This window comes from Ascaphus truei, chromosome 6 (genome assembly GCF_040206685.1).
Source record: "Ascaphus truei isolate aAscTru1 chromosome 6, aAscTru1.hap1, whole genome shotgun sequence".
In the NCBI taxonomy this organism is placed as follows: domain Eukaryota; kingdom Metazoa; phylum Chordata; class Amphibia; order Anura; family Ascaphidae; genus Ascaphus; species Ascaphus truei.
Genome location: NC_134488.1, coordinates 28,137,522 through 28,162,034, shown reverse-complemented (window position 1 = coordinate 28,162,034; position 24,513 = coordinate 28,137,522). Strand labels below are relative to the sequence as shown.

Sequence of the window (24,513 nt, the reverse complement as noted above, 5' to 3'; positions counted from 1 at the left end):
ACCTCCCCCTCCTTCCCCCTCCTCCCCCCCCATCCCCTCCCCCCCCCCTTCCCCTTCCCCTCCCCCCCTTCCCCTCCCCCCCCCTTCCCCTCCCCCCCTTCCCCCGTCCTCACCTCCTCCCCCCCCCCCTTCCCACCTCCTCCCCCCCTCTCCCCCCCCCCTTCCCACCTCCTCCCCCCCCCCTTCCCACCTCCTCCCCCCCCCCTTCCCACCTCCTCCCCCCCCCTTCCCACCTCCTCCCCCCCCCCCCTTCCCACCTCCTTCCCCCCCCCTTCCCACCTCCTCCCCCCCCCCTTCCCACCTCCTCCCCCCCCCCCCCTTCCCACCTCCTCCCCCCCCCCCCTTCCCACCTCATTGGTCCCTTGGCCCGCCCCCGCACACCTCTCATTGGCCTGCCCCCGCACACCTCTCATTGGCCTGAGGCGGAGTGACGGGCCAAAGGACACACAGGGACACACACACACACGTAGACACACACACACACGTAGACACACACACACACACACGTATACACACACGTATACACACACACACACGTACACACACGTACACAAACACACACACGTAGACACACACACACACACATAGACACACACACGTAGACACACACACACACACACACACGTAGACACACACACACGTACACACACACACACACACACACACACACACACACGTACACACACACATGTATACGTAGACACACACACACACATGTACACGTGCACACACACATGTACACGTAGACACGTACACACACACACATGTACACGTATACTCACACACATGTACACGTACACACACACATGGAGACATACACTCACACACGTATACACACACAGGTATACATACACATAATGTATACACACACACATGTATACACACACACACACATGTATACACACACATGTATACACACACACATGTATACACACACACAAATGTATACACACACACACATGTATACACACACACACATTTATACACACACATACACACACATTTATACATACACACACACATGTATACACACGTGTATACACACACATGTATACACACACACGCATGTGTATACACACACATGTGTATACACACGTGTGTATACACACGTGTATACACACACAAACATGTTGTATACACACAATATATACATACACACATGTATACATACACACACATGTATACACACACACACATGTATACACACACACACATGTATACACACACATGTACACATACACACACATGTATATACACACACACACACACATACAATGTATACACACAAACATGTATACACACACACACTATCCCCAGCACCACCACATCAGCACACCGGTATCCCATGCCCCCCCAGCACACTGGCATTCTCGGCTCCCCACCATTCTCAGCCCCCATCAGCACCCACACATCGCCACCTTTGCACCTCCCCCATCGGCACACCCACATCCGCACCCCCACATCAGCACCAAACCCTCCCAAATCAGCACACCGATACAATCACCATCAGTACAGCCACAGCAGCACTACCACCGCACATGGGCCGTGTGGACCACTCCCCACCCAAATGCCACACCCACACCACAAACATCCCGGGCAACGCCGGGGCTCTCAGCTAGTCCTCTCTATAAAAGGGTTTAGCAGATTTGCTTTCCCAGTTTCATTGTTTTCCCACCAAGTCCGGTAGGAGAAACAGACACAGCTCTATCTTAGGAAATCAAAAATGATATTTTGAATTTAAAAGTATACAATGGGTCTTATCTTCACTTAAACCAAGAAGTTACATTTTTAGTATGTTTGACAACGAGGAGGTGTTTACTAGAACTAAAGAAAACGGTGGACACCGCTCTTCCCTCATTCTGGATCATCTTTTCCGTGTATTGTTTGATGCCTAACAAGACGGGAGCTGTTAGTAAATCTTTTCCCACATTCGGCGCATGCGTAAGGTTTTAACCCAGTGTGGTTTCTTTGGTGGTTAATAAGAGATGAACTCTGAGTAAAGCTCTTTCCACATTCGGTGCACTGGTACGGCCTCTCTCCTGTGTGGATCCTCTTGTGCACGTTGAGGCGTGAGCTGCTCCTAAAGCTTTTTCCACAGTCTGGGCACGGATACAGTTTCTCTCCTGTGTGCATTCTCTGATGCCTAACAAGAGCGGAGCAGCGAGTGAAGCTTTTCCCACACTCATTGCACGGGTTCGGCTTCTGTCTTGTGTGAATTCCTTGATGTCTGATAAAAGATGACCTGTGGGTGAAGTTTTTGCCGCATTCGCTGCACGAGTACAGCTTCTCTCGTGTGTGGGTATTCTGGTGTTTCGACAAATCGGAGCTGCTACGAAAACTCTTCGAGCATACAGCACATGCATATGGCTTCTCTCCCGTGTGAATTCTTTGGTGCGTGTTAAGATGTGAGCTGCTAATAAAAGTTTTCCCGCATTCATTACATTTATATGGCCTTTTGCCTGTGTGAATTCTTTGATGCATAAAAAGAGATGAACTACGAGAAAAGCTTTTGCTGCAATCTTTACAAACGTATGGCTTCTCTCCTGTGTGAATTCTCTGGTGTACATAAAGCGCTGAGCTCAAACTGAAGCTTTTCCTGCATTCAGTGCATGTATATGGCCTTTTTTCATTATGGATTTGCTGGTGCTTATTAACGTCTAAACTGCTTTCATCACAACCCGGCTTCAGGTCTGAGCTGGAAGTAAAGCTTTCCTTGTGTCCCAAACGGGCAAAAGTACTTTCGACCATGTGTATTCCATGGTGTAAAATCCCTGTGTTGCTGCAACTAAGGTTTTTCTCACAATCGGTGGATTCCTCAAGCGTTTTTCTCTCAGAGTTTTTAGGTTTGCTTGGTATGGAATGGTTCCCGTAGTTTTGCCCTTGGTGAGAAGATCTGGGAGTGTTATCTGTCGAGTCTGTTGCAAAAGAAACACAACGGGAAGCCAACGTTAATCAATATATATATATATATGGAGTTTAAAAAAGGTGCAATGAGATGTGTCCGGACAGAAAACAAGCTTTTGTAAATAATTTAAACAGTCTAATTGGCTTTGTTAAAGAGATCTAAATCCCCCCTCCCCGCGCTCAACAATCCCGGGTCCAGGCTTCAGCTCTCAGCAGGCCTGGTGCTAAAATTAAAGATTGTTTTTAGGATTAAGCTTCAAGTAGAATGAGGATGCATTTGTGCATCAAGTGGTTTCTCCAAATAAAACTCCCATTACCTGAAGAGTTGATGGTCTGATCATTTTCCATCGTCACCTCCTTGGAAAGCTCCTTCTATCCTCCTCCTGAATCATTCCACTCCTCATCTGAACTACAGACTGTTCCCTCAAACGTTACTGGTACCTGTGGGAACAGAACATTCCGTCTTGTTATCTTTCAGAACTAGACCACCTGGATCCTAAAGAAAATTCCAAGTTCCCCCTGCATATTTATTTTTCATTTTACGATACCGGTGGCTCAATCAGCGGCTCACTCATTATGAATGAGCCGCCTGTGCTGAAGCAGGAGTATCACTAATACCTTGGCCTGTTGGTGGCCCTTGAGGACTGGAGTTGGCCACCCCCTGCTCTGGGCCTTTTGAAATAAACCTTCAAATGAGCAACCACCGCATACATTAAATATATATATTTTAACATGATTGGAACTGGGCAGAATTGCATTATTTTCAGTTCTGCGGAATCCCCTGGTGGAGGAGATTCAAAAATCGGTGATGTTACTGGTGCTACTTCCTGGTGTCTCCGGGGGAATAAAATGGCCACCGAATAGGAAGCCACAACGGATGACGCGAACTAAGGGGGTCCCTGTTGCTAAAAATAATGTGGTCCAGCTCTGTAGCCCATATTAAAATACAAGAAAAAACAAAATAAGGGTGCGCGGAAAACACAGAACAGAGCAAGAAGAGCAATGTACCTGAGGCTGGCAGTCTTAAGGAAATAAACGGCCTTTTTTCTTTCCACTTTTTAACCATTTTATAAAGTTATTATATAAACACGCTGAGCGGAGACACAGGAGAGGGTTTGGTTACCACTGGCTGTTCCTTCTGTCTGATGTCCCTGTGTGTTCTGCAAGAGTTTGCACAGGCAAACCCCCCTCTCTCTCCCACTCCCCTTATCTTCATTGGCTCTCTGATAAGAGCTTGATGGGATATTTTCTTCTGGCCTGATACGGGGTATTGCGCCGTAACAAGTGGACTGTATGCAAAAAGCCTGGGTCCCAGGCAGCTATACGAGGGTATATTTATGGGACGAAAACCCCTTCTGTACCCGTACCAAAGTATTTTCATTTCGTTTATATTTCCCAGATAAGTTTCCGATGCCTTTTTAGTTCAAATGTCCCCTCTCCATGTATGTTTTTAGCGCAGATATATTATATAATCCTTCCTATAACAACAAGTATTATACACATTTGCAATAGCTTTAAATAAAAGGCACCGTGTCCGTACTTCGAGCCGGCTGAGAGCAGGTAAGGGAAGTTTCCGGGGCCTCCCGCTTCCCCCGGCATTTCATTTTCATGCCTGCGGGAAAGAGGGCGGAGCCTCTGCCACAGCCGCGCCCTCCCTAGAAAATCCAGCGCCCCCCAGTGTGCGCACCCCTGACCTACCGTATTATATTCCTGGCAGGCATCAGGAATATCAATTTTAGTTCCCGATGTGCACCCTACGAACACAGTTATCTCAGATGTTATTTTACATGTCTGTAAACTTGAAGACACGTCTGAGCTTTGAAAGGCTCTGTACACGATGTGCTACTATAATAATAATTATTATTATCTTCAGCTTTCATTTATATGGCGCCCAACGTATTCCGCAGGACCGTACCATGCGGGAGACAATAACATTGTATGACACAAGTGTACATGTTAAGACACACTTACACAATAGCAAGAACATCCTTGCCCCAGGAGCTTACACTCCTCACTGAAATGCGAACAGTAGCTCCTGCTAATAACTGTGATCAGTTAAATATATATATATACACACACACACACACACACACACAGTGGTCGACAAATCACCAAAAAATGTACTCGCCGAACAAAAAAAATCTACTCGCCACCTAGTGCCACACGTGTGCTGCTTGGGCCAATAGGCGCTCGCCACGATGTTAAATCCACTCGCCCGGGGCGAGCAAATGTATAGGTTTGTCGAACACTGTATATATATATAAATATATACATGTAGAGGTATCACTACCGTGTTAGCCGAGCTTCAATAATCAAAAAATAATATCTTCTTCTGGCAATGTTACAATGAATGAAGCAAGCAAAAGGTAGACACTGTTTTTAAGTATACCCTTGCTTCATTCATTGTAACATCGCCGGAAGAAGAGATCAGTGTATCTCGAAAGCTCGCACAAATAAAAGCATTTCGTTAGCCACAGAACGGTATCGTCTATTTATTTTTTGATTTTATATATATATATATATCGTTACATATTGAAAAATACGGTAATTAACATTTGGAGAGAACGTGATAGAAGAGCAATGAGTGCGATGTCTGCGGGTTCAATGATTGCTTTAATCACACGTTTGCTTCATGTGTTTGAGCCCGGCTAAGCTGCCATGAAAATGCTGCACACAGCTTACATTATAACATATTACCATCTGATACCTGTAACAGCTGCAGGTCTTTTTCCGAAGAGAAGGACGGGCTCAAGATCCATTCAAAGAAGCAGGAAGCAATAAAACCTGGAGATAAAGGGCAAAACACATATTCCCGGCCAATCCACAGTGTCCTTTCTAATTGGCTGACATATGCAATGTGATATTTTTTATCAGCAGGGCATTCTGGGAGTTGTAGTTTCATCCCTGATTAAAAAAAAATCCTTTTGTACGCCATACAGCAAGTTTGCAAATCCAAACATCCATACCCTCCAACTGTTGTAATGCACAGGGTTTTTTTTTTTAAATATATTATGTACCAATTAAAAGCAGCAATACGGGGTTAACTTAAATACGGGGTTAACTTAAATACGGGGTTAAAAAAAAAGCCGCAATACGGGGTTAAAAAAAAAACATTTATTTTTTTATTACAGGTTTGAAGCAGGGGATCTCGGAGCGGAAACCCGTTAATTTCAGCACCGGAGTAGGTACTCAGCTCCCGGGTGGGTGGTGCTGGTATCCCTACAAGCAGAGAAACTGTGATCCTTAATCTAACTGCAGCGTTTAAATGTCCGGTGCCACGCGGGCCAATAGGAAGCCGTGACATCACGCGGGCCAATAGGAAGCCGTGACATCACTCCCGGACCTTTAAACTCTGCAGAAATACCGGCGCCCCCATGGAGGTCAGTAGATCAGGAAGCAGGGGGTCCCCGGAACTGAAGTAAACCCGTAAGGTCGCTTTATTTTTATTTTTTTTAGAACTTATTTTTTATTTGTCTTTCCAAACAACAGAGTGGGGGGGGGGGGGGGGGGAGATGGTACCAGCATATACATCAGTTTCATTGCATATACATATGAACCTAATACAACACGATCACACACATTGCTGCATATATTTATGGCTATATGCGATGTGTATTGCTGCATATATTTATGGCTATATGTGATGTGTATTGCTGCATATATTTATGGCTATACGCGATGTGTTTTGCTACATATATTTATGGCTATATGCGATGTGTATTGCTGCATATATTTATGGCTATATGTGATGTGTATTGCTGCATATATTTATGGCTATATGCGATGTGTATTGCTGCATATATTTATGGCTATATGTGATGTGTATTGCTGCATATATTTATGGCTATACGCGATGTGTTTTGCTACATATATTTATGGCTATATGCGATGTGTATTGCTGCATATATTTATGGCTATATGTGATGTGTATTGCTGCATATATTTATGGCTATATGTGATGTGTATTGCTGCATATATTTATGGCTATACGCGATGTGCATTGCTACATATATTTATGGCTATATGCGATGTGTATTGCTGCATATATTTATGGCTATACGCGATGTGCATTGCTACATATATTTATGGCTATATGCGATGTGTATTGCTGCATATATTTATGGCTATATGTGATGTGTATTGCTGCATATATTTATGGCTATATGCGATGTGTATTGCTGCATATATTTATGGCTATACGCGATGTGCATTGCTACATATATTTATGGCTATATGCGATGTGTATTGCTGCATATATTTATGGCTATATGCGATGTGTATTGCTGCATATATTTATGGCTATATGCGATGTGTATTGCTGCATATATTTATGGCTATATGCGATGTGTTTTGCTACATATATTTATGGCTATATGCGATGTGTATTGCTGCATATATTTATGGCTATATGCGATGTGTATTGCTACATATATCTATGGCTATATGCGATGTATATTGCTGCATATATTTATGGCTATACGCGATGTGCATTGCTACATATATTTATGGCTATATGCGATGTGTATTGCTGCATATATTTATGGCTATATGTGATGTGTATTGCTACATATATTTATGGCTATACGCGATGTGTATTGCTGCATATATTTATGGCTATATGTGATGTGTATTGCTGCATATATTTATGGCTATATGCGATGTGTATTGCTGCATATATTTATGGCTATATGTGATGTGTATTGCTGCATATATTTATGGCTATACGCGATGTGTTTTGCTACATATATTTATGGCTATATGCGATGTGTATTGCTGCATATATTTATGGCTATATGTGATGTGTATTGCTGCATATATTTATGGCTATATGTGATGTGTATTGCTGCATATATTTATGGCTATACGCGATGTGCATTGCTACATATATTTATGGCTATATGCGATGTGTATTGCTGCATATATTTATGGCTATACGCGATGTGCATTGCTACATATATTTATGGCTATATGCGATGTGTATTGCTGCATATATTTATGGCTATATGTGATGTGTATTGCTGCATATATTTATGGCTATATGCGATGTGTATTGCTGCATATATTTATGGCTATACGCGATGTGCATTGCTACATATATTTATGGCTATATGCGATGTGTATTGCTGCATATATTTATGGCTATATGCGATGTGTATTGCTGCATATATTTATGGCTATATGCGATGTGTATTGCTGCATATATTTATGGCTATATGCGATGTGTTTTGCTACATATATTTATGGCTATATGCGATGTGTATTGCTGCATATATTTATGGCTATATGCGATGTGTATTGCTACATATATCTATGGCTATATGCGATGTATATTGCTGCATATATTTATGGCTATACGCGATGTGCATTGCTACATATATTTATGGCTATATGCGATGTGTATTGCTGCATATATTTATGGCTATACGCGATGTGTATTGCTACATATATTTATGGCTATATGCGATGTGTATTGCTGCATATATTTATGGCTATACGCGATGTGCATTGCTACATATATTTATGGCTATATGCGATGTGTATTGCTGCATATATTTATGGCTATATGCGATGTGTATTGCTGCATATATTTATGGCTATATGCGATGTGTATTGCTGCATATATTTATGGCTATATGCGATGTGTATTGCTACATATATTTATGGCTATACGCGATGTGTATTGCTGCATATATTTATGGCTATACGCGATGTGTATTGCTGCATATATTTATGGCTATATGCGATGTGCATTGCTACATATATTTATGGCTATATGCGATGTGTATTGCTACATATATTTATGGCTATATGCGATGTGCATTGCTGCATATATTTATGGCTATACGCGATGTGTATTGCTGCATATATTTATGGCTATATGCAATGTGCATTGCTACATATATTTATGGCTATACGCGATGTGTATTGCTGCATATATTTATGGCTATATGCGATGTGCATTGCTACATATATTTATGGCTATATGCGATGTGTATTGCTACATATATTTATGGCTATATGCGATGTGTATTGCTGCATATATTTATGGCTATATGCGATGTGTATTGCTGCATATATTTATGGCTATATGCGATACGCGATGTGCATTGCTACATATATTTATGGCTATATGCGATGTGTATTGCTGCATATATTTATGGCTATATGCGATGTGTATTGCTGCATATATTTATGGCTATACGCGATGTGTTTTGCTACATATATTTATGGCTATACGCGATGTGCATTGCTACATATATTTATGGCTATATGCGATGTGTATTGCTGCATATATTTATGGCTATACGCGATGTGTATTGCTGCATATATTTATGGCTATACGCGATGTGTATTGCTGCATATATTTATGGCTACAGTATATGCGATGTGTATTGCTGCATATATTTATGGCTATACGCGATGTGTATTGCTGCATATATTTATGGCTATACGCGATGTGTATTGCTGCATATATTTATGGCTATACGCGATGTGTATTGCTGCATATATTTATGGCTATATGCGATGTGCATTGCTGCTGTATAACCAGCTGGGCCTATCTATACCCATTTCTGACAGTAGTTCAAGCTTGGGACCTTCTGCTAGTAAATGGAGCTGAGAGATGAATGATTTGACAATGATCCTCTGGTTAAGGGGAATGTAACGCCCTTTCTATTGTGTGTGTATATAAATATATATGTGGCACCCTTTCTATTGTGTGTGTATATAAATATATATGTAACGCCCTTTCTATTGTGTGTGTATATAAATATATATGTAGCGCCCTTTCTATTGTGTGTGTATATAAATATATATGTAGCGCCCTTTCTATTGTGTGTGTATATAAATATATATGTAACGCCCTTTCTATTGTGTGTGTATATAAATATATATGTAGCACCCTTTCTATTGTGTGTGTATATAAATATATATGTAGCGCCCTTTCTATTGTGTGTGTATATAAATATATATGTAGCGCCCTTTCTATTGTGTGTGTGTATAAATATATATGTAACGCCCTTTCTATTGTATGTGTATATAAATATATATGTAACGCCCTTTCTATTGTGTGTGTATATAAATATATATGTAACGCCCTTTCTATTGTGTGTATATAAATAATATGTAGCGCCCTTTCTATTGTGTGTGTATATAAATATATATGTAGCGCCCTTTCTATTGTGTGTGTATATAAATATATATGTAGCGCCCTTTCTATTGTGTGTGTATAAATATATATGTAACGCCCTTTCTATTGTGTGTGTATATAAATATATATGTAGCGCCCTTTCTATTGTGTGTGTATATAAATATATATGTAGCGCCCTTTCTATTGTGTGTGTATATAAATATATATGTAGCGCCCTTTCTATTGTGTGTGTATATAAATATATATGTAGCGCCCTTTCTATTGTGTGTGTATATAAATATATATGTAGCGCCCTTTCTATTGTGTGTGTATATAAATATATATGTAGCGCCCTTTCTATTGTGTGTGTATATAAATATATATGTAGCGCCCTTTCTATTGTGTGTGTATATAAATATATATGTAGCGATGTAGCGCCCTTTCTATTGTGTGTGTATATAAATATATATGTAGCGCCCTTTCTATTGTGTGTGTATATAAATATATATGTAGCGCCCTTTCTATTGTGTGTGTATATAAATATATATGTAACGCCCTTTCTATTGTACGTGTATATAAATATATATGTAGCGCCCTTTCTATTGTGCCTGTATATAAATATATATGTAACGGGTATTCCCCCACCCACTCGCAGATAATACTGTGGAGGTGTAGGAACATGCAAGGTTACGCAGGTGTGGTGCATTACCTGTTGGCTCACAGGAGGGCTGAGCTTCCGCCACGGGGAACCTGGGGTACATACATCTTATACATCTCTAGGTGCAACGCCTCCACCTGGGAGGGATCCCAACGGAGTGGGAGGAGGCCCTCACAGGAAACAACCACACAAAGCGAACGAATGTAAAACAGGACTGGCTTTACTGCATAACCAACTATATCTACATACATCAACACAACCGTCATGCGCCACGGCGGACGCTAACCACTCTGGGCGTCACGGCGTACGCTAATCACACTAGGCGTCACGGCGGACGCTACCACCTCAGGCGTCACGGCGGACGCTAACCTCCCATAGAGTGATCCCACCCTGTGTCCAGTAACCCCCACCCAAATGTCTCGCACCCCCAAAGTCAAATACCACTGTGCATGTGTATGTGTGACTGCGCAGCCACTATGTCTGGTGATAGGCCTGGTTGGTGCACGTGAGTTGCAGGTTACCTGCCCGGGCTCCAGCCACGGGTACCGCGATATCAATCCGCACGATCCGACGTTGTCCTCCACACCGCGTGGGTTTAAAGTCCAGCGCGAACAATGTCTCTCCTAGTCTTAGGGTCTTTGGTGGTGTTCTGAGCCCAGAACCCACCTCGCAGGGCCGCACGGCGTCAGCACTGTGTCCCTGACTACTTGAACAAATAATGGGGCAGTGTCCCTATCTAGGGCCTGTCCCTAAGCTCCACAAGCTATTAGGTGGCTCAGGACCTAACTGGGACCTTGGGGGCTGCTGGCCTATGCAGAGGGTCACTGACCCCTACATCCACCTCTTACCCCTAGCTGGTCCGGATCCTGAGTGACTGCCTAGCTGCAAAACCCCGCGAAATGTATCTAACTGGGAGCAGGGGAATCCAGCCTTCCGATTGGCTCCCTGGCGTCACGTGTCTCTGCCCCTGTGCACCCTGGGGGCTGTCCTTCCCGCCTTGCGTGTGCGCGAGCTGTTTGGAGCCTCTCGCGCTAGCTGGCCTCCTACGCATGCGCGAGCTGACTCTCAATGGCGGCGCCCTGCTCCGCTAGCCGCCGGGACCCTAACGACGCGATCGCGGCCTCGGCAACCGGCCCGCTCGCTTCCCCGGCAACCGCCCGACCGCTTCCCTAGCAACCGGGCGCAATACAACCACGCGCGGCAACGGGGAAGGAGGGGGTGAGTGCGCGAGGGGGACCTGGCTACATCCTCCCCCTGGTGAAAAACCCCAACGACCTCGCTTGGGATAAATAACTCAAACCGTACAGAAATTATATAATGAAAATGCAGTAACTATATAACTTAGCACAGGTAACTCTAAACGAGATTGCATAATTCGTTGAGCATCACAATCACAGACTGTATCTTACTCCGAGAACACTGCTGAGCCTCATAATGGGGTGCCCCCATCTGATCATAGGTTACCCGATTTGGAGGGTACCTGACCCTTTGGCTCCTACGGAGTTGTTCTTCAGCAACTCCCTCTGGGGAGTAATAAGTACAGTCCTGAGGCTCAGCCTCTTCCCTTGAGGGGAGAAATGTCTCTGAACAGTCTCTGTTAGGCACAAAGCACGGGCTCTGTGGATCCAAAGGCTGGCCTGTTGGTGCCACCTTAGTAGGCATTGGCCTACGGGGCCCCTTACCCGTAGCTCCTTCGGGAGATGCCCCTCCTGCGGGATGGTCCCTTTGTGAGGGTCCTTCCATAGGGTCTTCCGGAGTTTCAGAGTGGGTCTCGTTATTTACAGTCTCTTGACCCACCTCTGATAGATCGGACTCACCGTTGAGCGGTGTGGCCTGTATTTCTTCTTCTTCGTCTCCCACTTGGGGGATAGGGAGAAGGTGATTACGATGCCAAACCTTTACCCGGCCGTCTGTGTCTTTGATGCGATAGACCGGGAGGCCGGGCATCTGTGACTCTACCTCATATACGCCATCTCTCCACCGGTCTGCCAGTTTATGTTTTCCGGGGACTCCCAAATTACGAAGTAACACAGTGTCCCCAAAACGTAACTCTCGATACTTGACTTTGTTGTCGTATCGTCTCTTATTGCCAGCATTCAGTTTAGCTGTAGACTTCTCAGCCTGTTGGTAAGCTCGCTGCAAACTGTCCTTTAGCCGTTGCACATACTTGAAATGGGTAGCATTGTGTACCCCATCCGTTGAGACTCGAAGACGCACATCTACGGGGAGTCTTGCCTCCCGCCCAAACATGAGGAAGTACGGGGAGCACCCAGTGGACTCATGGCGAGTACAGTTGTACGCGTGTACCAACGTTTCTACGTGACGACTCCATTCTGTTTTCTGCGTTCCCTTCAGAGTTCCAAGCATGTCCAACAGGGTCCTGTTGAATCGTTCAGGCAAAGCATCTCCTTCGGGGTGGTACGGAGTCGTCCGGGATTTGGCGACGTTCAGCATTTTAAGTAATTCTCGGATCAGAGTACTCTCAAAATCTCGCCCTTGGTCGGAGTGGAGTCGGTTTGGAAGACCTTAATGAACGAAGAACTTTTCCCATAGAACTTTCGCGACCGTGATAGCCTTCTGGTCTTTTGTGGGGAAGGCCTGGGCATATCGGGTGTAATGGTCCGTGATGACCAACACGTTACTGATACCTCGGCTATCCGGTTCGATACATAAAAAGTCCATACACACCAAGTCCATTGGACCAGAACTCTTCAGATGGGCCATGGGAGCTGCTCTGGTAGGCAACGTCTTGCGTTGAACGCACCGGGCACAACGGCGGCAGTGTTGTTCCACCGCTTCCCGCATCTTGGGCCAGAAGAACCGGTCTCGGACTAGCCCAAAAGTCTTCTCTACACCGAGATGCCCGTGTTCATCGTGTAGGGACTTCAACACCAGGTATTGTAAGTTCTTAGGTAGGACTAGTTGTCTCCTATCCGGGTGGTTGTGGTATTGCACCACCCGATAGAGCAAGCCATTGTCTATTTCAAATTTGTCCCATTCTCGCATGAGCAAGGCCACCAAGTCATTGGGCGCACGTTTCAGAAGGGCTGGGTTCCTCTTTTCAACGGCGTGCCGGATGATACTAGCGACCGGATCTCGAATTTGGTAGTCTACCAGATCTTTCCACCGGAACACCTTGTCATGCGTGAGGTGCATCCCTTTTGGGTTGCAGTAGGCGGCGGGGACAGCCTGCGACTGGCATCCCAAGGAGTCGGCCACTCGTAACTCGGAGAAGGCCACTTGGTCATTAACTATAGCTGCAGTGTTACACATAGCCCGCACTCCGGAGCCGGGAAGTTCTTCCCATTCCTCGTCATCGGGGGTAGCGAGTAGTCCTGGCCTTCGGAAGAGGGCGTCCGCCCCAATATTCAATGGCCCCGGCTTATACTTCAAGGAGAAGCGGTAGTTACTAAGGGCGGCCTGCCATCTGTGGCCGGCTGCATCTAATTTGGCCGACGTATTGATGTACGTGAGGGGATTGTTATCCGTCCTTACCTCGAAGGTGACACCGTACAAGTAATCGTGGAGCTTCTCGGTGATCGCCCACTTGAGAGCCAGAAACTCCAACTTGTGGACGGGGTATCTCTGCTCACTGGGTGTCAGACTTCGGCTGACGTAGGCTACAGGCCGAAGACCTTCGGGGTGCTTCTGATGCAGGACAGCACCCAGTCCATTAAGACTGGCATCCACATGCAGGACATACGGTTGTTCTGGGTCAGCATATGCGAGCACTGGTGCCTCAGTCAGACTTTTCTTCAAGTTCAGGAAGGCCCGTTCACACTCCGGCGTCCATTTATCGCCAAACGGTTGACGGGCCGACGTGGCCTTTCTCCCAGTATCTTCAGGGTATATTTTCAGCAAATTGTTCAGGGGTTTAGCTCGACTAGAGTACCCTTCCACGAACCGACGGTAATACCCACAGAAACCGAGGAAGGACCGCAGTTCCGTGACATTATCGGGACGCGGCCAGTTCACCACAGCTTCTACCTTGGCTGGATCAGTAGCAATCCCCTGGGCAGACACGATGTGTCCCACGTAGGTCACCGAGGTGTGACAAAACCTACACTTGTCGAGTGATAGCTTCAACCCTTCTTGGCCAAGACAATCTATCACCTTCAACAGCCTCTCCTCGTGTTCTTCTAAGGTCTTCCCGAAGACAATGATGTCGTCCAGGTAAACCAGACACTCCCGGGGAATCATGTCTCCGATGGTCTTTTCCATCAACCTTTGGAACGTAGCAGGCGCCCCACATATACCTTGGGGCATACGGGTGAATTGATAGAATCCCAGGGGGCAGACGAAAGCTGTTTTCTCCTGGTCTTCCGGCGTCATGGGCACCTGATAGTACCCTGATCGGAGGTCAAGCACGCTAAACCATTGACTCCCATTCAGCGCATTCAGGATCTCTTCAATGCGCGGAAGGTTGTATTGATCCGGGATCGTGCGATTGTTCAGTGTTCGGTAGTCGATACACAGTCGCACGGACCCGTTCTTTTTCCGCACCACCACTATGGGCGACGCGTAAGGTCCTCGTGATTCCGTCACAATCCCAGCGGTTTCCATGTCTTGTATGGCGTTCCTCACATCGTCCACATCCCGAGGGGCAAGGCGACGAGAACGTTCCCGGAACGGAGTGGCATCACTCATCCGAATGGTATGTTGGGCACTGCGGCTGCACCCCACATCCATCTCGCTCGTGGAGAACACATGTCGTCGTTGCAGCAACTGGGTGGTCAACCGCTCTTTCCACTCTGTAGACAGCGTCGACTCGCCGAAATTGAAGTCCAGATCGACTATCCGCTCGTGCGCGGCCGCCGCCTTCACCTGAGGCGTGGCTCCCACCGGGCTGACCGGATATATGCATCCCAACTTCTGGTCAACATCAAACTCCATCGGAAAGGGGGAGAGATTCTGCACATACACGTGGGTTCGAATAGGGATCTTAGCCGTCCATTCCCTCACTTCGGGTAGTACTCTATACCCTCGCTGAACCTCTTCTTCTTCAGGCTCACTCTCCAGCGAGAACAGTTGGTCGTTCTGGTCTCGGTCAGGATAACAACACCAGACGGCCATCTTTTGCACTCCCCCTGGTAATATGGTTGTCAGTCCTCGTTGACGATTGTAGAGGTCCCCATGACGCTCCAAGGCATATACCCGATGGCACTCCTCTCGTAAGACGGGGTCTAGGAGCGAATCGGCCAGCGGCAGCTCGTTGGTCTCTTTCAAGTAAGCTCGGATTATAGCTTGCACTATGTCCGCATTGGTTCCCAGGATGATGGGGTATTTGCAATGGTCGTGGGGCTCCGGGCATACCATGGCCGCTACCTGCATAGGGTGCTTCTTGCCAGTGTTCAGTTGGAGTATGTCCAGCTGGACCCTTGCAATCCCATCGATGGGGTAGTCTTCATTACTCAATCCCCTAACCTTCATATGTTCGGCCGGCCTCAGAGGGCAGTGTTGAAGGTGCTGGTCATAGAACTTGCGATATATTATGGTCACTTGTGACCCGGTGTCCATTAGAGCCGAGGCGTATATCCCTTCTATTACCACGGGTACGATGGCCGCGGGGCCCACTTGACTGCAAGCTTCACCGGGTGAGGCGTCCTCACTGGGGCCAGCGTCAGCAGGGGAATCCGTGGTTCCCTGAGGGGTGTTCACATCAGGCTCGACAGTCTGGGCGCGGCAGACCATCGATCGGGCTGTGCTTCTTCTGTCGGGAGGTTTTTCTTCCGGTGGGTCCTCCTTCTCCGGACAATAGTACGAGATGTGGCCCTTCTTCCCGCAGTTGTAGCAAGATACCTCACGGCGGTCCGGACGACCCTTATACGTGGATGAGGACCGCTCAGAACTATGACTTTCCCGAACAGACGACTTGGGGGTCGCTTCCTCCTCTGGTGTGGCAGGTTTCTTACTCTTTGATTCATGGAAATGGCACTGCACTTCATGGTCTCTTATGTAATCCATTAGTTCCCCGTATTTAGGGGATACTGCCGCGACCGGGGCGGCCCGCATCATTATAGCTATGTTGTGGTCAGGCAACGACCCCTTGAGTAGCTGTTTGAACCGGTATCGGTCCGCTTCGGCCGCGGAAATGATATGCTTGTCCAGGAGGGTGCCCAGGGACAGCTGTAGGTCACAAACGAAGGCAGATAAATCTTGTCCTTCACGTTGTCGGAGGGCTTTGAATTGAGCCAGTAGCTCATCTTCGTCGTCTTTTCTGGCAAAGGATTTAATTAGCATTTCCACTAGTTCCTGGGCAGTAACTTCTCCTTCTACGCTCCGGTGCGCCCGCACTAACCGAGCGGTGGGGCCTCGAAGGCACTCGACCAGTCTTTGCCTCTTGCTGGCTTCGGAACACGACCACTCCTCTATGATTTGAAGCGTATGGTCCCTCCATGCCTCGATCCCCTCTTCTCCCGTGGGCGTCGGCAGAATCCCAGAGAAGGCCTTGAGTTTCCGGTAGTTCTGTGCTTGCGTCGAAATGGTTACAGCTTCTACTAGTTGGGAGGCTATCGTGTTCACGTCAAGATTCCCACTAAGGGCCTGACTACTGCTCCCAGTTCCTACGCTAGACATGGTTGGGGTCCTGCCAGGCCGTTGATCAGGGTTGGGTGGGATGAGCGGGCTCCCTACCCAGCTGGCGATACCTCCTAATCCGCTTGGGGTGAAAGAGACCCTAGGGGGGTCTACCCGGTGAGGCGTACTGGTCACTCGTTGGCTCGGGTGTAATCCAGTACTAGTGGATGCTTCTTCAGGAGATTGAGAGTCAGCGTAGATCATGCGGCAGTCCTCTGCGGAGGGCTCGGGTAGGTTTAATACATGGGGGGCCGTTTCGAAGCATATGTCACTCATGGTGTACAGGAGACAGGTGATCCCCCGGCCAGCAACATCCAGTTTATAGTCTATCACCCGGGCGGTGGCCAACCCCGGGCAACTTCTTACTTGCGTGCGCACTGTAGATAAGTCTGTATCCAGTGCTACCCCGGTCACTGCAACCGCACGTCTTGGGGATACTTGGTGCGCTAAGGACCAGGCATGGACATCCTGCGGTGACGGCACGGACATGATAAAAATAGGAATCGGGCAATTTTAGAAAAAAATTGAACAGGGCACCCCAGGACTTGATCTCAGCAGCGCCTCCAAATGTAATGGGTATTCCCCCACCCACTCGCAGATAATACTGTGGAGGTGTAGGAACATGCAAGGTTACGCAGGTGTGGTGCATTACCTGTTGGCTCACAGGAGGGCTGAGCTTCCGCCACGGGGAACCTGGGGTACATACATCTTATACATCTCTAGGTGCAACGCCTCCACCTGGGAGGGATCCCAACGGAGTGGGAGGAGGCCCTCACAGGAAACAACCACACAAAGCGAACGAATGTAAAACAGGACTGGCTTTACTGCATAACCAACTATATCTACATACATCAACACAACCGTCATGCGCCACGGCGGACGCTAACCACTCTGGGCGTCACAGCGGACGCTAATCACAGTAGGCGTCACGGCGGACGCTACCACCTCAGGCGTCACGGCGGACGCTAACCTCCCATAGAGTGATCCCACCCTGTGTCCAGTAACCCCCACCCAAATGTCTCGCACCCCCAAAGTCAAATACCACTGTGCATGTGTATGTGTGACTGCGCAGCCACTATGTCTGGTGATAGGCCTGGTTGGTGCACGTGAGTTGCAGGTTACCTGCCCGGGCTCCAGCCACGGGTACCGCGATATCAATCCGCATGATCCGACGTTGTCCTCCACACCGCGTGGGTTGAAAGTCCAGCACGAACAATGTCTCTCCTAGTCTTAGGGTCTTTGGTGGTGTTCTGAGCCCAGAACCCACCTCGCAGGGCCGCACGGCGTCAGCACTGTGTCCCTGACTACTTGACCAAATAATGGGGCAGCGTCCCTATCTAGGGCCTGTCCCTAAGCTCCACAAGCTATTAGGTGGCTCAGGACCTAACTGGGACCTTGGGGGCTGCTGGCCTATGCAGAGGGTCACTGACCCCTACATCCACCTCTTACCCCTAGCTGGTCCGGATCCTGAGTGACTGCCTAGCTGCAAAACCCCGCGAAATGTATCTAACTGGGAGCAGGGGAATCCAGCCTTCCGATTGGCTCCCTGGCGTCACGTGTCTCTGCCCCTGTGCACCCTGGGGGCTGTCCTTCCCGCCTTGCGTGTGCGCGAGCTGTTTGGAGCCTCTCGCGCTAGCTGGCCTCCTACGCATGCGCGAGCTGACTCTCAATGGCGGCGCCCTGCTCCGCTAGCCGCCGGGACCCTAACGACGCGATCGCGGCCTCGGCAACCGGCCCGCTCGCGTCCCCGGCAACCGCCCGACCGCTTCCCTAGCAACCGGCCGCAATACAACCACGCGCAGCAACGGGGAAGGAGGGGGTGAGTGCGCGAGGGGGACCTGGCTACATATATGTAGCGCCCTTTCTATTGGGGCAACACTACTATGGTGTAATTGAATATATTTAGCCAATCACCTGCAACTGCTTATTGAGCAGTTTGTGGCAGGCCAGCCCCTCTCTTCTAGGTATAGCTGCATATAGTGAATATAAAGAAAGAAAGAATCCCTTTAGTGTGGCACTAGAGAGGTTCACCCTAATTAAAACTTAAATTTTATTATACCTGATTAAAATAAATTGTTTGGAATAACCACATACAAAAAACAAACATACAATGATATTAAAAGACGGAGAGGTGTGACAGGGTGTTTAGTGGAGGTATAATTATATATAAATACCAAGGCAAAGTTGATGTCCTTGCAAAAGGTTGGACAGGTTGATAGGGGTGAACTATTGATACCTTCGTCAGGCAGACCGGTGAGCAACAGGCTCAATATAGTCAGTACATTCAGTACTGCTACTAACAGCATCAAGCGCTGCATTCGGGGCAATTGGCGCATCCTGGAGAATGACGAGAGGATTGGTGCATATGCCAGAGAGCCACCTCTATTCTGCTTTCGTCGGGGACCAAACATTGGCGACATGGTCACTGGATCTGACCCAATAGACAAATATGCCACACCGACCACTTGGTTAGCCAAAAAACCTGGTTCGTACCGCTGTCATGGCTGTACCAACTGCAACTATATGCAGCTGGGCCCTAGCTACAATCACCCGCATAGTGGCGCACCGATTAAAATCAAACAACCACTGAACTGTGAGTCAAAATTCGTGGTGTACTTTATTAAGTGTCCTTGTGGATTGCTGTACATCGGGAAGACTGTTAGGATGCTGAAAGAACGTATGGCCATGCACCGTTCAAACATCAGAAAAGCCCTACTGAGTGATGCCGCTGATATAGATCTGAAGTGTCTACCTGTGGCTAGACATTTCAAAGAAAAAAGACACACACTGGCCACACTTCGTTGTATGCCTATTCTGCAGGTTCCAGTCCCCCCCCCCCCCCCCGTGGGGGTGACAGGGGCAGGACCTTGCTTAAACAGGAAGCAAGGCTTATTTATGAACTAAGAACTATGACACCTGGTGGCCTAAATGAGGAACTTTCACTTAGCTGCTTTTTGTAGCTGTCTCCCTGCTTTCATTTAATTTTGCATTATGCCTTTTATATGTTTGTCACTCATACTCTGTTGCATCACTCCCTCTGCACTTTTGCACTTCCTTTGTCCTTATATATTATGGTGATGCTATGCGCTCCTTGTGCTCTATACCTCCATCTGTCCCCCTGTGGTTCACCTCAACGCTCTGTGTATTACTATTCTGTTTAGCCCATTATTACTGTCAGTGTGTGGGTAACTGTGCACCGAGGCGGTTTTTCAGACTGCGCATGTGCGTTTTGCGCTGCCGGCGTCCCTGGTGGCCAGGGAGAGTTAATGAGGCGTCTGCTCACAGCTGTGATGCGCGGCGCACTCGCCTTGCTGGCGCTCCGGCAGTCAATATGTTTTGGCCCACTGCACATGCGCGGCGCGCGACTTTCCCCCGCAATGGCAGTAGACCCTGGGACCAGTGTCTAAGGGTGTCTCTCTCCTAATAGTTTAAGTGCCTACTCTCATGTCATGATGAGTCATTTGGATAATCAGGTAATAGGGGAGGGGGCACGGAGCACAGCTATGTTGCATATTTTGTCTGATTGCATGTTGGTGATTCGTTCCCTTTGTTTGCATTGCACTATGGGTGAGGGTATATATGTTTGGTCACTTGCACTTGTGGGTTGCACGGCCCTGAGGAAGGTCTCTCTGTGGGACCGAAACGTTGGCTTACGTGTATTTCATGTTGTGAATATAGATTTTTGGATTAACCCCGTGCGGTCTGCTGTCTCTTTACTGGTCTTTGGATTGGTTCGTATCATACTTATTCTCTATGGGACTAGCATCTGCTATTACAACCTTTTCTACTACAGTGTGCTCACTGACCTTCATGTATATATATATATATATATATATATATATATATATATATATATATATATATATATATATATATATATATATATATATATATATATATATATATATATATTCTCCTATTTGAATTTGTGTTTTTTTTTAAATTTTTAACCATTTGCACCTATACGTATCTTTAAATCATTTTATAAACTTATTATGTAAACGCGCTGAGCGGAGACTTGGGAGGGGGTTTGATTTCCCCTGGCTTCTCCCTTCTGTCTGATAATCACTGTGTGTTCTACAAGAGTTTGCACAGGCAAAACCCCCTCTCTCCCCCCCTGCCTTTATCTTTGTTGGCTCTCTGATAAGGACATTGTGGGTTAACAATAAAGAAAACTAACGAACCACACCTGGCCCATAACTACCCCCCCCTCCCTGTTCCCTAACTACCTCCCCCCTGCTCCATAACTACCTCCCCCCATACCTCCTTCTCCGCTCCCTCCCCTCCCCCCCTCAGCTCATACCCTCTCTGCCCTCCTCAGGGATCCCCAGTGATCCGGCATCAGTGGGAATAACGAGGGAGGGGGCGGCTGGTCTGCCGATTTCTGTTGGCAGCCCTGATAACAGAATATCACAGAGTTTCTATAGGATTCAATGGTTGTGTTGTTGCAGAATATCAAAACAATATTCCACCAAGCAACAAAGAAACCTGCTTCATCCATAATCATATTAATAACAATAATACTTGATGCCACAAGTGTTCTGGCCTGGTGTACAAGGCATTATCCCTACCGTCAGTTTAAAGCTCTGGACAAGCGCTTTTCCGGGGTTGTAGGTAAATTATCCTAATCTGTCATCATTGTCCCTGGAAGAGAAGAAAATCACCATTAAAATGAACACGTCTCATATAGACACACAGTAATGTCAAACAGGAGGAAATCAGCTGTAAACTGATCTATAGCCGTAAATAAATTCCACTTTTACGTGTTTGCTCATATACTATACTGTATGATACAAAAAAAGTATCTAATAATCTGCTTTATTATTACACTCAACTTCCCCGTCAATGGCATACCACTTAGTAAACATGGGCCCCTACCCAATGACACAGAAGAAAAATAAATTGTTTGTTTAATTTCCAAAGAAACAAAAGCAGCAAAATCTTTGTTTGAAGCAGTTACATTTGTCTAAGGAAAATGATTGTGATTGTTACATTATTTACATTTTTTTTTTTTGGTCCGCTACCAAGGATTGCACTTCTACATGTTGTTGCTATTAGGTCACTAAGGTTCTAAAATGGAATTCACCTTTAGCTCACTAGGTCACAAATGACATCACAATGATTCTGAATGACAGTTTATCAGCGAAGCTGCTCGGCTGTGCAAGAGCCCTAGTAACATCGCAATATGCTGGACTGGCTGGCTCAGTTCAGTTTCTTTAACAAGAACGTGTCGGGGTTAAATGAGCCGTACACCAAACAGGAAGGGATGGAAGACTGGTTCAGTGCTGACCTGTGGACGTATGTTACGCTGAGTGTAGTGCTGGAGCATAAAATTCTCATACTTGGTGCCATGTTCTTCATCTTACTTCTCACCAACTGGATGGTGAGGCAGGATGAGACCCTACAAGAGAAGGTAAAAGGCAACAAATAGAACGGTCCTTGGAATTTCGCTGGCTATAAGGGTGCGTGTTTTAGAAGCGTAGCATAATGAACTACTGGGGTCAACGTGTCGAAGCCAATTTGGAGCCAATTTTAGGAAAATATACATTTTTGTTGTGGTGCATGTAGGTTTGCCAGGTGGCTTCTCCAAAAATACTGGACACAATGGTAAAAGGTGCAACACACTCAAGACACAAATACACATACACACACCCCTCACCTCTCCATGCTGTTTGCTCCTCTCCTTGGCCCCACCCACGGGCACCTGACACCTCCTCCTGATTGGCTGCATTATCCAGCAGCAGCTAATTAGGGTGAAGGAAGCTGCCCAGCCCCCAAGCAACAGCCCTGCTCTGGGAAATCCTGCGGCCCCCCCAAGCCGGTCAGGTCACTATATCCAGAGAGGTAATACCGGGCACACACATGTCCAGCATTACCTCTCATTTCTTACTATACAGTGTGTCCAAATACAGGACAGTCCGGTTCAATACTGGACACCTGGCCACCCTACGTGGATCACCTAGCTTTCGTATCTCACAGTATGCCAATAAGGGGTTTTTTGCCAGGCACCTTGCAGCATCGTCTGGGGGCACAAATTTCCCAATTAGCATATCAGGCTGTCCAAAGGGGATCATTTGTTGCGGGTCACTTTTTTTGCAGTCTTACGATGGCCATTTCTGTTGGCAGGATCAGTTTGTACCTGGTTTGCATACGGAACTGTTTACTAATACTGCAGGGGCCGCTGGTTTTGATGCGTATTGGAAGGGTCACTAAGGAACGGCCTGTGGTCTGGAGGGAGGCAAGGTCTTACCAGGAATATGGTTTTGCTTGAACTCTTTCCTGTCATGGTGGTGATTTTCTTCCTGGGTAAGAGGGTTTCCTTTAGGTGTGGTAATCTGTTGGTGGTTCAGGCCACTGATTACCTTTTTTTTTTTTTTTTTTCAAGCTCTCCGCTGGTCGTGGCGTAGATTGGGCACCTCGTGCGCCGATGTTTGCAGCTGAACATGTAGTGTAAGGCCTTGACCCCGCTGTGGCGGACGCTGCACGCACGAGAGCCCTCCCCTCAATGGCGCCGGGCACGCTGCGAGGGAGGGCCGCAGCGCTGGGGCGAGAGTTGCTCCTGCTCTCAATAGAATTGAGACTCGCAGGACTCGCGACGGAGCGCAAAGCCACGCCCCCCGGCGGTTCAGCCAATGAGGACAAACCTGCCGGGTGACGTCATGGCCGCGACCCCGTCACTCCCCTGCCACGCCCCCCCCGGTCTCTCTTCCTGCAGTGAGCTGCAGACCAGGGAATCGTCTGCACGCGCCGCCAATCTCGCGGGCGCGCGTTGCAGCTGAGTTACCGGGGCCTTAGCCTAAGGCTAAATATATTCTAGGGGTAGCTAACCTAGTTGCCGCTAATCTATCTTGTGTACTGTGGGAGGCTTTGTGGAGGCTAGTACCGAATGTGGACAGAGAGGCATGCAGATGCCCTCCTTTCCTCCGACAGCTAGTCTTGCCTCTGTAGGTAACCTGATGAAACAATCCTTATCTCTGTCATTATTATTATTATGCTGCTGTTTCGGGATAAAAGATACCTTTATGTACATGTGTACTTTGGGAAATTTGTAAGTACAAATTTCTCTGGATTCTACTAAGAACTCACTGAGTATCCAGTTTTTTGAAAGGCATATTTGCACTATTTTGCTTGTGTTTTTCTTTCCACGTATATATCTGCGCTCCCCACAAACATCCTGGATACCTGACACTTTTGGATTGAGGAAAAGCAATCTACATGAAGGGTTGAAGCTGCACCTTATTTTATA

At 47.0% G+C, this 24,513-nt stretch overlaps 1 protein-coding gene across 4 annotated transcripts; it reads right to left on the bottom strand.

The window, feature by feature from the left end:
- Nucleotides 1–1,336: 1,336 nt before the first annotated feature.
- On the bottom strand, nt 1,337–23,116 carry ZNF436 (zinc finger protein 436). Of its 4 annotated transcripts, none has more exons than XM_075603113.1 (3): nt 5,602–5,673; nt 3,222–3,345; nt 1,340–2,915 (listed from the first exon to the last, which is right to left on the bottom strand). In XM_075603113.1, the coding sequence occupies exons 2-3, from the start codon at nt 3,250–3,252 to the stop codon at nt 1,855–1,857; spliced, it is 1,092 nt and encodes a 363-aa protein (XP_075459228.1). In that variant the 5' UTR covers nt 3,253–3,345; nt 5,602–5,673; the 3' UTR covers nt 1,340–1,854. The 4 variants fall into 4 exon arrangements, with proteins under 4 accessions (XP_075459225.1, XP_075459228.1, XP_075459227.1 ...); XM_075603112.1 differs by lacking the exon at nt 5,602–5,673 and adding an exon at nt 21,839–23,116 and having other exon boundaries at nt 1,341–2,915; XM_075603111.1 differs by having other exon boundaries at nt 1,341–2,915; nt 5,612–5,692.
- Between the last annotated feature and the right edge of the window lie 1,397 nt (nt 23,117–24,513).

What these genes read in the sequence shown, in the direction of transcription:
- ZNF436 (XM_075603110.1), bottom strand. Translation starts at nt 5,663, where the DNA reads ATGGATCTTGAGCCCGTCCTTCTCTTCGGAAAAAGACCTGCAGCTGTT. An exon ending in AAGACCTGCAGCTGTTACAG is followed by an intron (nt 2,916 to 5,611) that starts GTATCAGATGGT and finishes CTTTTGCAACAG; the next exon opens with ACTCGACAGATAACACTCCC.